Here is a 15473-nt window from a genome sequence, read left to right on the forward strand (position 1 = left end):
CCATCTGATAGCGATTCTCAGAATGGGGTCCCTGGACCAGCAGCCTTCACATCACCTGGGATTTTGTTAAATAAGCAAAATCTTCACCCCAGACCCACTGAAACAGAAGGGTGGGCTGGGAGGTTGGAGATGGATAGAGGGTGGGCACGACTGTTCCAACGGTCTGGATGATTCTGATGCATGTTCAGTTTAGGAACTTCTGCCGTGTGGTAGCCAGTGTTTGGTTATGGCTGAAGAACAGCTGGCCCCCTTGGTTGGGGCTCTCCAGTTTGCCAGTCTCCGCTCATTCGTGTTCCTTGACGAGCTCCTCTTCTTAGGGTTAAATTTAACACCTGGAGTAGCTTCAGGTGACACAAATTTAGAATAATTAGGAAGGGCTCTGGGGGAGGATTGAGTTATCCAGGGGGAGCCGGTAGACATTCCGGGCTGGGAGGAAAAGCATGAACGCAGGCCCGGCAGAGAAGTCAGTATAGTTAAGGAGGCTTCCGTGAGAGTGACGAAAAACATTCTGTGGGGACCAGTTTGTAGAGGGACCTTGTCATTAGTTGGACACTGATTTGGCTCTCCTGAGTTCAGGGTGAATTTTCTTTCTGACAGTCTAATCAAGTCGGTTGATTCTTGGAATTCTCCTTCCTGTTACTGCAGGTCTCTGAACTGCCCAGTGTGGTCTGCGATCTGGCCAATGGCAGCATCACGTGGGCCGATGTGGAGGCCAGGTATCCTGTCTTTGAAGGGCAAGAGACTGGTAAAAAAGAAACAATCGAGGAATGACGACAGTTTTGGCGACTTCTGACCACTTGCCCTAATTGAAAAAAAAAAAAAAAAAAAAAAAAGCTCTTCTCATGTCCACTTGACAAACAGCATCGCATTTGCTCCCAGGGACTGCATTTTATCCTCAGTGGCTGCCTGACCTTACCCCACAATTAAAGTCGAAGGAATTCTGAACAAACTTGTAATCCATTTGCTCATGTGTCTGCACTTTCAGTAGAGCTGTTTTTCCCACCGTTGGGTAGACATGCTCATGCTTAATGTTAAACACAGTTGATACATGTTTTTCAATTAACGGCCATATTGGGGTAAAAGTTACATACCATAAAATGCACCAGTTTTAAGTGTCCAATTCGGTGACGTTTATTTAGTGTATTTTAGAGTTGTGCAGCCATCGCTGCAGTCCAGTTTTAGAACATCTCCATCACTCCAGAAAGAAGTTACATGTGCACTTAGCATCACAGTTCATTCCCAGCCCCAAGCAACCACTTGTCTACTTTCTGTCTCTCTAGATTTGCTGTTCCTACTCTTTCTCTTTTTCTGAGAAAGCGATGCATTGCGCTAGAGAGACAGCATTCCCTAAGCAGCTGGAACAACGACGAGGAGAAGCCGAGGTGGGGAGGGGCGGCAGGGGCGGTGGGGGGAGGCACCTGCTGCTGTGGGGGTGCAGGGTGCCAACCATGAAGCTCTGCGGACAGAAGATGACGCTCTGCTAGGTCTCCGGGAGGGAACACATTGGCAGAAACCTGCTATTTTAAGGCGTGCTTGTACTTGGCTTCTCGTCGAACCCCTGATGCTGAAGGAGCCCCACCCCTCGTGCCTGACTTGGCATTCTTCACCATCCCGGTGATGATTCCAGCTGGGTGGTTTGGGCTCAGCTTTTGAGGGACTTTACTCATGTTATGTTTTTGCATAGAACACTCAGAACACGTATATTTATTTGTCAGGAAGATATTCGAGGATGTGTGAATTTGAACAACTCTTCCCAGGGTTAGGACTTTGTCTAGTGTCTCAGCCTCCTCTCAGACAGTATAGGGCGGGGGCGGGGTGATCTCCAGAATGTTGCCTTGGCCTTGGGTGTGAAGAACAATTGAAGTAGTGGATCTCCACCACCCCCCATCCCCCCCGGAGATTCTCTCATTTTTCTCTCCTCTCTGATGATGCCTACCACAGTACTGTGCGTAGTAGGTATTCAGTGAATAGACTTTGGATGAGTCTTGAATTTTTAAGCAAACCTCTTGGGAAGAAAGCCTTTTACTGAAGCTTATTTCTCTCCTGCCTGGTGCTTTCATTAAGCATCAAGGAACTAGATTTTGAATAAACTGAGTATCCATTTTCTAGGGATTTCTTTCACCTCATACTCTTATAATATAGCTCTTGACTTGGTGCATATTCTTATGTTGGGACTGGGGGTTGTCTTTCCTTTTTCTCACGGACTTCTTTTACAGCAAATACCTCCATAGTCGGTCATCACCACCACAGACGTTGTTACGAGCTCATTAATAGTAAAGATACATGTAATCCATAGTGGGATCTGCCTACTTTGGATCATAAAGGGATTAGAAGTAAAGCTCTTTTCACTTTTCATTGGCAAATACATCTGTCATGAGTTCAGCTGCTGGATACTAATTCTGGGAGCCCTCCCTTTCTCTGTACCGGCTCCCCCCCTCCCCCCAGGGCAGTGCATGATTTCTCCTGAGAGAACACACTCGGTCTCTGAAGTGACTGATGACCTGAGTGGGGCCGGTGGGCCAGTGGCAGAGCTCGCTGGTTCTGTTTGTGCCATATATACTTGATTCTGAGCACAAGCAGAAGGGGCTCTTCACACATGAGAGTTTTGTGTGTGCACAAGCACGCGACATACCCCTCTTCGGTTCCGGCTCAATGTGTATTTAAAGCCCGTTCTTTCCGGGTGGCTGTGCTGTGAGGCCTTTTCATTATTTATATATTTATATGTATTAGACTGTGGGCTAGTTCGACAAGGGCTAGATCAATAGTACCGTCTCCCAGAGAAGTTACTCTCGCTCATCACTTTCTCCAAAAACAGTGGAGAAGAAGCGTCAGATTTGGACGGTTTTTCACGGAATGTACATAAGAATGCAGTAGTTTCTTTGAAACAGATTGGATTTGAAGGCATTTGAATACAATGAGTTAAGTCCGGAGAAGTGGCCTGTGCCCGACTTCTGCAGGAGCCCAGAGCCTTAATACGGCTTAACAGCTCATAATAGTAAAATACGGAATACAGATGGATGTTCCGGAAGAGGAATTCATTGCCACGTCATAAAAATACAGAAATGATCTTACTAATTGGGTGAGATGGTGCTAGAGATGTCAGATGTCAAATGGCTTTCTGTGACAACAGCTTGGAAAATTATCTTGTTCAATAAATCACTTGAAATAGATTCATTTGGGCCCTTTAATATGTTTCCCTGAACCAGTATAAACTTAGGGGAATGGTACCAACTGTCTTAGCCGATGGAATCTATTCATGAGAGAACTGGATGCCCTGGAAGTAAAGCCAAATTCTCTCTGGATACAGTTGCACTTAACCTTCTGTCACCAGGAAAAACGATTACTCTGTATCTCTTGTTTGGGGCTACGATGGAGAGGTTTTGATAGCATTGCTCACATTAAAGAAACTTGCACCGGCATGTTTGCTGATAGTCTGTTTAACGGCAGCTTCTAATTTGGCATTGGGCCAACACCACAAAGAAATTTAGTTGATTCAGTAAGTGAACGGATGAATAATTTTGCTGTGCCTCAAAATTCACTTTATTGCCTCTTCAATAATTCTTGCTTATTGGGCTGCTTCTGAGCAGTAATTGTGTTAAAATCATGTGGATGGAATTAAGTTCTCTTCCGGAAATTGGGATACAATCTGGGAGCTTCGACAAGAATTGCTGGAGAGAAGCAGCCTGTGGCCCTGCCCTCTTGTGTTTGTGACATGCTGTTCTCCCAGCTGGATGGTATATCTTCCTAGCCATGGTAAAGGACATCTTTTTAAATCTGTTGCAGCAATGAAAGGTGTTAACCCCAGCTGCACATTAGAATCACAGGAGCTTTAAAAAAAAAAATGCCCATGTCTCTGTCCCCTTCAAACCAACTTAATAAGTTTCTCCAGGGTGGGGCCTACATACCAATATTATTTTGAAATCATCTTAGGAGAGCCACTGCTGTAATGGATGCTTCAGCTCAAGCCATAAAGAGCCTGAGAACTCCCGCCTCCAAACCTGGGAAGGTCTTCTGAATGAAGGGTTTCTTCTGACAATAGGGGTCAAGTCAACACCAAAGTTTCCAGAAAAGATGAATTTCATGGGTGTTGTTTTTTTCCACTCCACTGAGGTGTCTCTAAATGTGCTGTCACAAACCCCGAGCATCTTGTGTTGGGGGCTGAACTCCCCCCTTCTGTCCCATTTGCCCGCCTGCTCTGATTCTGTCCAGAGGCTTCTGTGAACTTGTAACAGGATTTCCAGAGGGAAAGGCACTTTTGTAGGGTACCTACCATGTGCCAGGTGGTGTTCAAAGAGGGTCCCTGTGTGTTCGGTCTTCTCATCCATATAATAAGTATTATTAATGTCCTTTCACATAAAAGGAAAAGAAAGCTAAACCTTTTCAGGTTCACTCAGCTAATTGAGGGCAGAACCAATTTTGAACCAAGTTCAACGTACGTGATCATGTCACAGCATGCTGCCACCTGGGTTTCGCTACTTTCTTTCGTGACTACAGATGAAGATCACTTGAGAAAGAGTGTCTTGAAGTGTCTAAGAAAATCTCGCCTTTAAAGAAATGTTTCAGGATATTCAACCTCAGTGAGGAAATCCACATGTTCTCCGACAGCAGCAGGAACACGGGGAGGCTCAAGAGGTAAATGCAATCAAAGTGGCTGATCTTGAGCTGAGAGCCAGCTCGATCAGGGTCTTAGAATCCTGGAGTTGGTTTTGTGGCTCACTGGATGGGCTTGCACGTCTGTGAGGGACAGGGCTTCTGGAGAAGCCTACGAACTTTCCTTCCTGTCCCGGCCACTCTCCTAACTGCACCGGAGCTGTACTCAGTCACTTCTTACAACGTTTAAATAGTTTATTGCTCTCAGAACATGCTTACTTGCATATAACCTTGCCCTAGAACTCAAGACCTTTCCTTCCAGTGCCACACTTGGGAGTTGGTGAAAGATGCTTCCAGCCAGGTTAAGTCTATTCTATCATCGTGACTTACCTTAAGAGAACTGTCTGTAGGTCTTGCTTGGAGGAAGGTGTTGCTTACACTAGAGAAGAAGATGAGAGAAGGTGCGAGAAGACTATTCGTAGGCTCGCTGTGTGCTACAGAACCGCTATTTCCTGTGTCCGTGCACCTCACTTTCCGTCCTCAACCACTGACCGCTTAATGCCCTAGCTAGAGAATTTTTTCCCCATCTGTCCTTCCCTCCCTTCCTCTCCCTTCCCCCTCCCCCCGCCTCCTCTCCCCTCTCCTCTCCTTCCCCTTTCTTCTCTCTCTGATCTGGCACTTGCTCGTCTTCCTGCTTTTACCTCTTGTTTGCTGTTCAACATTAGCCCGTTTGGGGATATTTGCCCAAAAGAACATACAGTTTTTACTTGGCATCAGGAACTTCTTTCAGAACACTCCTGTTTGCCTCGATACCTGGATTTACCCAAACCATTTAGGTACCATTTGGGAAACTGTTTAAGATTGTTTTGCTTGGGTCAGGGCTCATGTCAGAACTGAGTCAGTGGCCCAGGCAGTTAGCAAGGGCACAAACCTGTGCACAGCTGTGTGACGCACAGTGCTGTGATGGGTGCTGAGGGAAGTATTATAAAAGGAACCATGAAGTAGGGCCCTTGTTTGGAGAGCGGAGAGGTCAGTTGTCACTTGAGTCACTTGGTCCTTTTGCTGCTGTCCTCGGGGGTTATTTCCTTTTCTGGAAGCCGGTTGAGCAGAATGAGTCAGTTTTTACTTAGCCTGCTCGTGAGACAGCCGAATGTGTGTCTCTCCCTCCCCCTCACTCCTTCAAGTTTGCCATCAGAGCTGGTTGAGGGGAAAGTTCCTGTCCTGGGCCTGAATTCTCACACCCACGTGGGAATCGGGCTCTCACCCTGCACACAGGTAGTGTTACCGTGGGCGGTTTGTATAATCTAAAGCTGACAAGCCTTCACCATTACAGATACTTCATGTCCTCGTTTAAAAAAAAGGAAGCAGGCCTCTGCCAGCAGAGCTTTAGGTAGAGATGAACCTGTGTTGGGCCCAGTGGGGTGGCTGGCTCTCGTGTTTGGTGAAGAAGGCCAATGAGAGCCATTTCTGGCTTGAGTTTTAAATCTAAGGCCCCTCCAAGCTGGCTAGAGAGGAGATCGCAGAATGACAGGCAGGACTGGCTTGAGACGCATCCATCCTGGTCATGTGCATTTGGATTTCACAGAGAAAGGGGTCTGTTTAAATTGGCAAATGTCCATCTACCCTGAGGAGCCCAGACTCTGTAATGGGTGTGTTCGGAGCAGGGACAATGTAGTCAAGATGAGCGTTTTGGAACCCCTCAGAGGGGATTGTGCTTCCTTTTGGTATTTACCCGACCATCTATCATTGTGAACTCTCTTACCATGTGAACACTGGACCCATTGCTCCTCCGAAAGGGCTTTCTTTTGAGAAGGTGAATTTATAAGGACCTTGCACCCAATGAGACAATTAGACAAGCGGGGCCGGGTAGGGGGCAAGCGTGCTGTGGGTTTTCAGTTTCCCTGAGTGATCCCATGGAGCCACAGGCTTGCAGGATGCGGGTGGGTGGGGCTGTACTGGACACAGTGCATTCTAGTCCCGACCCTTCCAGAATCTAGATGTGATGACCCTCTATGCCTCTGTTCCAAGCCACAGCCTGAGCCTGAACCTAACTGAAGCTTCATGAGCATGAGGCTGGGAAGAGAGAGCCCTTCTGGCTTTGGGGGCCAAAGCTGTCTGCTTCCTCTTGTAATATTCTGGACTTGGTGCAGAAGTGAGCCCATGTAGTGAAAGAGCAGACCTAGGCCGGCTGACTAGTGACTATGTCCCCGACATGGCCGCAGAAAGAAGTTCCCGCTCAAACCTCAGACCACGCATCCTCCCCTTGAGTAACTTATGTTTTCTAAGAAAGCAGGCTACCGATTGATGGATACTTTGGAAGTCTGAGGTGGGAGGAAGGCGAGTGTGAGAGGCATGGAAAGTGTGAGTAGAAAAGGGAGGGCTTCTCTCAGGTAGGGGTCAGAGGCAGGAGCCCTCAACCCTGTCCAGGCTTAGAAAGACCTGGGAGCATTTTACCCCTCCCCAAACCAGTTAAATCAGAGTCTCTGGGGATGGTGTTTGGTGCTAGGTATTTATATAGCACAGCAAGGCTGACAGCCAATGGTTAATAGGTGGCCAGTGAGAAACGTTCTGTATACACTGAGGCCAAATATGTTAACCTCAGACACAGTGGTTCTTAAACTTCAGGTGCATCAGAATCTCCTGGAAGACTTGTTCAAACATGGATTGCTGAGCCCCACCCCCAGAGTTTCTGATTCAGTGGGTCTGTGACCACCAAGCCCAACATTTGCATTTTTAACAAGTTCCAGGTGACGCTGATAATTGCTGATCTGGGACCACACTTTGGCAGGCAATCGGCTGAGGCCACGACCCTTCCCCAGCCAATCGGCTAAGGCCATGATCCCTATAAAACCTTTGTGCTTTTGAAACTCGCTCTCTCTCTCCGGTATCTCACCGCTGCTTTGGTGCAGGTAGGCGATTGAGCTCGAGCTAGCTCGAATAAAGGCTCTTTGCTTTTTGCATCGGACTCGGCTCCCTGGTGGTCTTTGGGGATCACGAATTCTGGGCATAACAGTAGAATTTTTCCAGACAGTATCTGCATTTGTTATGTCTTAAAACTCAATCACTAACAATGCAAAAGTAGTTATGCTACCTAAAATAACTTAGGCTAATTAAAGCCTTTTTTTGGTCATCAAAACCCACTGTTCTACATCTGAGTGCAAGTTGATAGATGAAACACAGCGAGATTGTAGGAAAGGAAAAAAACGCTGACAAGCTTTAAAAAAAAAATCCTTATTAGCATTCTTTTAAAGATCGAGACCTGGGGCTTCTGGGTGGCTCAGTCAGTTAAGCGTCCGACTCTTGAGTTCAGCTCAGGTCACGATCTCACAGTTCGTGAGTCTGAGTCCTGCATCGGGCTCTGTGCTGATAGCACACAGATTGCTTGGGATTCTCTGTCTCCCTCTCTCTGCACCTCTCCCTCTCATGCTCTCTGTGTCTCTCTCTTTAAAAAATAAATAAAAAAATATATAAACAAATCGAGACCAGACTTTCCATTTTCTGAAAAGAATTCCTAAGCAGGCTTGTGAACCTGACTTCTTGGTTAGTAACTGCTCCTCAATGCCAGTCCTGACTGCTCCTTCTCTTACATGCCTCTTCCAGGCCATCAACTCTGTCCTTACTGGTATTCTGAATCTGGCCACCACCATCTCCCCACTGGTTTAATGCAAGACTCTCATCTGCACTCTACCTCACAATCTATTTTCTTTTCTTTCTTTTTTTTTTTAATTAATTTACTTTGAGAGAAACAGAGTGTGACTTGGGGGAGGGGCAGAGAGAGAGGGAGAATTCCAAGCAGGTTCTGTGAGGTCAGTGCATAGGGCTCGCACACGAAGCCATGAGATCATGACCTGAGCCAAAATCAAGAGTTGGACACTTAACCGACTGAGCCACCCAGGCGCCCCTTGCAGTGTATTTTCTACACAGCGGCTGAAGTGACCCCATTCATCCTAAAAGTTCAAATTCAGTGGCTTTTCTTCTCAAGAATAACACCTGCATGATCTCCCCCATCTTCCTTCCCATCACACACACACACACACACACACACACACAGACACACACACCTCTTTCCTGTTGCCCCAACACACCCAGAAGCAGGACCTTGGCATTCACTTTTCCGCCTGTCTACAATGCTTCCCTCCAGGACCCAGATGCTCACGAGTACCTCCCAACCCTCAAGACTATTCAGCAGTCACCCCAGTGAGGCCTCCCTAGCCATTTCACTTTCAGTTTCAACCTCCAGCCAAACCCTCCTCCCTTCACGTTCAGACCCAAGCATGCTTTATATCCCCTTCCCTGTCTTCTTTTTCCTCCGTAGTGATTAACACTTTATAGCACATTTTACTTCCTTATCTTGTTTAATTTTCCCTCTCCTGGTCAGAAAGTAAGTTCTGTGAGGTCTGGGATCTGGGTCTGTTTTCTTCATGGCTATGTGCCCGTTATGCCCAGAGGAGAGCCTAGCATTGGGTGGCTGCTCAAAAAATATTTGAATGGTTGATGAATGAATATTCTTCAGGGCAGCTCCCACATTTTTTTTTAAATTTTTTTAACGTTTTATTTATTTTTGAGACCGAGAGAGACAGAGCATGAACAGGGGAGGGTCAGCGAGAGGGAGACACAGAATCTGAAACAGGCTCCAGGCTCCGAGCTGTCAGCACAGAGCCCGACGTGGGGCTCGAACTCACGGACCACGAGATCATGACCTGAGCCGAAGTCAGCCGCTTAACCAACTGAGCCACCGAGGCGCCCCCACATTCAGTATTTTGATGTCAAAACTGGCTAACTTCGGAATGTCTACCCCCTGACGTACATACATAACTTTGTAAGAGCCCTGCAGTCACGGAGTAGTTAGTACCAAGGCAGGGTCACAAAGTTAGTGTGTTATAGTGATTTTTGTAGTGGAAACAAAATCTCAACCCCCCCATGGAATATGTTAGGGAATCCCTGGTTTGAGGAACTTTAGCTAATGTTTTGTTTTGTTTTGTTTGAAGTAGGGTTTATGCTCAGCACGGAACCCAATGTGGGGCTTGAACTCACGACCCGGAGATCAAGACGTGGGCTGAGATCCCAGAGTTGGATGCTTAACGGACTGAGCCACCCAGGGGCCCCCAGTGTTTTGTGTTATTAACCTGTCTTTCAACTGACACCGTGAAAAGGGCGTTTTAAGGTAAAATATTCTTTTAAGATGATTACTTTTAAGATGATTACTAAATTTGTAAGTGTATCACTAGCTTTTAAAGGTTATAACTAAAATGAAAGCAGTAGATTAAAAAATTCTTGTACAACTTGTAGACTCTGAGAAGAGGTTCCAGGTAGAAAAACTGTAAGACTTCAAGATCTTTTAGGGACAAGAGTTCCAGGCCCGGGTTAGACTCTCTGAAAGGAACTGGTAGCTCATAGTAGCTAGCATTTTTTTTTTTTCTTTGTAAGATGAGTTTTTCAATATTGCAGGATTTTAAAAGATTATAAGTGAGAAAGTACCTGGAAAAACATTTAGTCCAGTCTGCCATGCAGAGAGGCAGGTGGTGTTCACTTCTTTCCTTTCTCCCTCCAAATTCAGCGCACTGATACATCCGGACCTGCTACGTGTACTAATTTGTGCACCGTCTAGTTTGATTCCACTGAGCTTTGGTAGAAGTTGCCTCCAGCAATCTCACTTAGAAAACTACTTCCTATCCTGGGCACCACGAGTTGAGAGTCCAAGGGACTAGGATTGTGTAAATTCAGTGGTTTTCAGATGTGTGCTTTTGGAACCCTTTGTTCAAATGAAGTCTCTCTTGGAACGCTGACATTTCCTGGATCCTGGTAATTCAGGGCTGGGGCAGACAAGGCCCTGCCCTCGTGCCCGTCATGACCTACTGGAGACCCAACCTTCGTACAGGGGGTGGGGCAGGGAAGGCAGAGCCGTGCTTCGCAGGGGTGAGGTGGTCACGGTGGGAGACACAGGGAGCCAAGGGTCTTGTGTGCCAGGGAGAAGGGCCTTGTGGGCTGGTGGCTCCCAGGGCCTTTCTGTGTGAGAAGCACTCCTGGAGCCTGTTAAAAGTGTGAATTCACACCTCCTGGGGTCATGTTCCAGGACGTCTGGAGTGGGCTCAGAAACCTGTGTGACGCAGAACGCCCCGTGCTTCTAACACACAGGCAGGTTGGAGCACCGCCGATGTAGCAAACTCTTCAATTAGCTACATGAGAGCGTTTTTATTTTATCTTGAGGTCGCGGGCATTTAAACATGGGTCTGTGGTTCTTTTGAGGATTTCTGTAGAAATTTTGTGCACTATTTAATGCACAGTATTTGTACATTTTATACGTTTATATTTTTCTTTTTAATTTTTTCAAGTTTATGTATTTTGAGAGAGAGAGAGACAGAGCGAGTGGGGAAAGGGCAGAGAGAGGGAGAGAGAGAATCCCAAGTGGGCCCCACACTGTCAGCACAGATCCCGACGCGGGCCTCGAACTCACAAACCACGAGTTCATGACCCGAGGTGAAACCAAAAGTCCGACGCTTAACCGACTGAGCCACCCAGGTGCCCCTATTTTTTCTAGGTAGGAAAAAGAATCCATTACAATTCCAAGGAAGGGCCTTTTCCCCCTCATTCCTTCAGTTGTAAATGTTGAGAAAAACAAAGGTGGGAAAAATATGACTAAGAATAAATCATCTTACAACTTGTGGCCCACTGTTGCACATCTGAGACACGCAGAACATGACATTCTTAAAGGGTCTGATGACTAACGTCTAGATTTACCAGTTAATGAAGGGTAACCTTATCTTGACAATAGCCAGACCTTCAAGGTCCTGTAGACCTCACCTTCAACATACACGAGTTCCTTAGAGACTCACTTATGCTTCGCCCCCACTAACTAAAAAGAGTAGAATCAGTCACTCCTTGTAATCACAAGTGCAGTGTGGCCCCGTAGGTCCTGTCCCGGTGCACCTTTTTTCACTGGGAAATGTTTCAAGAATTCTTTCTGGACCTTCACACTCCACACTCCCGCATTATTTTTTTTTTTTAATTTTTTATTTTTTTTTAACATTTATTTATTTTTGAGACAGAGAGAGACAGAGCATGAGCAGGGGAGGGTCAGAGAGAGAGGGAAACCCAGAATCTGAAACAGGCTCCAGGCTCCGAGCTGTCAGCACAGAGCCCGACACGGGGCTCGAACTCACGGACCGCAAGATCATGACCTGAGCCGAAGTCGGATGCCCAACCGACTGAGCCACCCAGGCGCCCCACACTCCCGCATTATAAAGACCTTAGCATTTAGGTGTGCAACGTTAAGGGGGTGGGGGCAGCCAAGAATCTGTTTCAAACTGAGGACTGAGATAGATTTGGAGCCACAGGGCCGGGGGAGGAACAGAGAGGAACGAGAGGCACAGACTCCATAGTGCATGCTTTGGAAAGCCCCGAAAGGGTAAGATATTTAGGCCAAGCAGGAAGAATAAGGAAAGGGGGCATCTGCAGGGCTCCTCGTAGGTCCACCACCAGTCTTCTCCAGGGGACGTGGAGACCAGAACCGGGGAGAAGCAGGAAGAAAAGACAAGTCTTAGGATTTCCCTGTCTTCTTGGGCAGAGGGGCCTCCGTGGGGATGCGTGATGCTGGCCTGTTCATTGCACGCGGTTGGGCCTCAGCGAGCCAGAGGAGGCCTTGCTCGGTGCCCCGCAGATCTGATTATGAAGCACAATTAACTACTGTCTTGTTTTCACAGCAGAAGCAGAGTCCGTTTTCTTCCGGAGCCAGGATCAGCTCCCCCTGCCCCTTCCTGCTCACTCACGTGCCCAGCAAGACCAGATACGGGGCTTTGCCTTGGAAGGGCCCTTTGCGCGGGTTGTTTTTCCAAAGTGCAGTAGCTAACATTCCGGACTTTCTGTGGCCCTGGCTTTCTTCCTTCATTTCTCCAGGCAGCATGTGTGGCCCATGCTGCGTACTCAGACCAATGTGGGGTTTCAGCAGAGCGATCCTACAGTTAATCCTCTAAGCCAGGACGTGTGCTTGGGAGAGCTGCTTCGGCTCCTACAGCACAGGACAGCAGGCACAGCCCTAGACGGGTGGGGCACAGGTGTGGTCGGCCCAACTCTACCCTGTAGGAAGTCAGGGCCCATCAAGGCCTGGGGGCCCCTCAGCCTGAGACTGATGGATGGACACCTGCAGGCGAGTCTTGGAAGGATGTGGGGGTGCTCTTCCAATTTCCTGCCTGCATGCAGAGAGGGGGATGCCTGCAGTCTGGGCCTGGCCCCTCCGGTTCTGGTGGTGAGGGGAGATATGGAGCCGGAGAATGGATTTTCTCCCCCTTTCAAAGCTCATAGATCTCTGGGATTCTGTGTGTCTTTGGTCTGTCCTGCTGGCACTGAACGCTGGCCTGTGAGTTACTAGCAAATACGAAAGGCCAGTTTATTCAATGAATATTTCTAAGAGCTCCTCCTGTGTGCAGAGTTCTTGCTGTGGGTGTAAGTAATGGCACATGCCTTGAGCAGTTCCCAGCCTGGTGGCGGAGCCTGGCAAGGATTGCCCTGGGAGCTTCTAGAGGGGCCTTGTCTGACTGACACTGGTAGGACGGCTTCCTGGAAGGGAGGCTCTTGGGGCTGAGTCCTGTAGGATGGACGGAATTTGCCAGATGGAGTCCACCGTGGTGGTTCTGTGGTGGGGGAAGCATGCTCCAGCTCTGTGGGAGGGCCTCAAGCTCTGAGCAAAGAAATCCCTGCCGACAAAATCTGGGGAAACTCAGTCAACACGGGGCAGTGATCTCAGGGCGCTCTCCGCCCATTCCCCCTGCTAACTGACTTCTCTAGGTGGGGTGGCTCCCTCAAGAGGTTTAGTGGCATCTCAGGGGGCAAAACCTGGAAATCATACTAAGCATATTGATGGGAAAATTTACGTGTTCCGTACCTGCTTCTTTCCCTCCTGCTACAACTGCCTTCCCCTAAAGGCTTCCAGAAAGGCAGGCGAGGTCACTCACCTTTCCAAAGTGGTACATGTGTGTGTGTTGGAAAAAGGAGACGAGACGTTTCCTTCTTCCACGGCTCCCACGCCAGACAGCAACAGAAACGCCTGGGGGGCTTGTTAATGTGCAGATTCCCAGATTCTACCCCGTCTAGAAATAGAGGTTCCCAAAGTCTCTTCTCAAAGAGCAACCCAGTCGGTTCCCTTGAGCCACCCAGGCGTGTTCTCAGAGCTGTGGGCCCCTGGCCAGGCTCTTTTCCACAGACTTCTCCCTGACCCCGGCTGAAGCGTCACGCTAGGAAAGGACTCCCTTGGGCCTTGCAGCCCCAGACATACCCCGCGTCAGCCTCAGACACGTGAAGGGGAACCTATTATGCGACAGCCCCCTTCCCACCCAGCTGCCTCAGTGCCCGCTGTGGCAGTCCCGGTTTCCCCGGACAGTGGGAGAAGGGAAAGGAGTAGGGGAGGGCATCCGAGGTTCTTGTGTCCCCCAAACCTTGTCTGGCTTGGGGCCACCATGGGTGTGGGCTCAGAGAGATGGAAAAAATAGGGAGCTGAGGAAAGGGCCGGCCGCAGAACCTGACTTGTTTTCAGTCCTCGGACCCGACCCTCTTCTCCCCTCACCACAGCACGTGGATGTGGACGTGGACACCAGGGATCCAGCCAGGCGGGGACACAGAGCACAGATCCTTTCTTCTGCTTTTTACCTTGTACCGTTTGGGAGCTGTTTCTTCCCAGCTAGATTCTGAGTTTCTTGAAACAGGAACCTCGCGTTATTAGTGGTGTTATTTCCATACGTGGCACAGGGTGGTGTCCAGGAAATGGGGAGTGACAGACGGATGGGCGCGTGTGTATCTAGTGTCTGGGTGCACCCGTGCGTGTCTCCAGGGGTCTCCCCGGGTCCCTCTGGGCCTCCCCGTGTGGCCCCAGGAGTGTTTGCCTCCACGTCTGTGCACCTCTGTGTGTCTCTGGCTACGGACCCCCACATGTTGGTGGTCAGTTTCTGTGAGCCTTCATTCCGCTCTGTCCATTTTCTTTCCTACTGCTAGTTAGCCTCCTCCACGGGAAACCGGGGGTCTGGAGGCTTCAGGCCGTGGGTAGCACCTCCCCCACAGACCCTCCCAGCAGGGAAATGTCAGCTCACCTTCCACCTCCCACCCCACAGATGCTCCACACCTGCCATGCCTGCCGGCATCGTTGCCGTCTACAGGCTCATACCCCAACAGGCACTTCGTGGCCCCACTTTGCTGCATAGCACTCAGGTGCGTTGGCCAGCGGTTAACCTCTCCTGGCTCAGCCCAAGGGCCAAGCAGCTCCCAGATGCCCCTGCGTAGCCAAGCCCTTGGGGAAGGCTGATGGTTTTCTTTTTTTTTTTTTAGCCAGATTTAAAGAGGACTTAATCAAGTGGCTGACACATAATTTTTGATGATAGATCGCGATGCAGTTTTTGGCATCCATCTGGGGAGTTCAGAGAAGTGCGTGACCTCTACTTATTTATGTGCAAAGGCTTCTCTGCGTGTGGGGGTATAAAAATGAAGAAAAGAAAAAAGAAAAGAAACGATGCCGAGTCCTGATTCGTTCTGGCAATAAACATTCACCCACGGATTCATGAACGATGAAATGCCTATCCATTCCATTAAGATGTGTTTCCAATACATTTCCCTTTTGAGGTTTAACATCGACTTACAAAAACGTTTAGTGTCTGTGTTGTGTGATTCAATTGCATACTATATCTTATATGAAAAATGGTAACAACTCAATCTGGAAGACGTTTTCAAAAAACTTACAGATTTCGGTCGCAGAAAATTAAATATTTCTATTTCAATTTAAAAACATATTTTGTGGCAGAGAAGTATGATAAGGTGAGCAAAGAAAGACTTTCAACCGTAAAAATACTGCATTACTAGAAAATTCCATAGGGGAAATGGAATGAAGATACAAGTTCAAAGTG

General features: G+C 48.3%; 1 protein-coding gene across 1 annotated transcript in view; it reads left to right on the forward strand.

Annotated features, from left to right (window-relative positions):
• The window catches only part of GARS1 (glycyl-tRNA synthetase 1), a 45523-nt gene extending 44574 nt beyond the window's left edge, over positions 1-949 (forward strand). The window contains exon 17 of the mRNA XM_081795051.1: positions 646-949. Within this exon, the coding sequence (XP_081651177.1) occupies positions 646-771 (126 nt within the window). The 3' untranslated portion in view covers positions 772-949. The remainder of the gene's footprint in view (positions 1-645) is intronic.
• Positions 950-15473: the final 14524 nt, after the last annotated feature.

Source organism: Panthera onca, chromosome A2 (assembly GCF_046562875.1).
Source record: "Panthera onca isolate mPanOnc1 chromosome A2, mPanOnc1 haplotype 2, whole genome shotgun sequence".
Lineage (NCBI taxonomy): Eukaryota > Metazoa > Chordata > Mammalia > Carnivora > Felidae > Panthera > Panthera onca.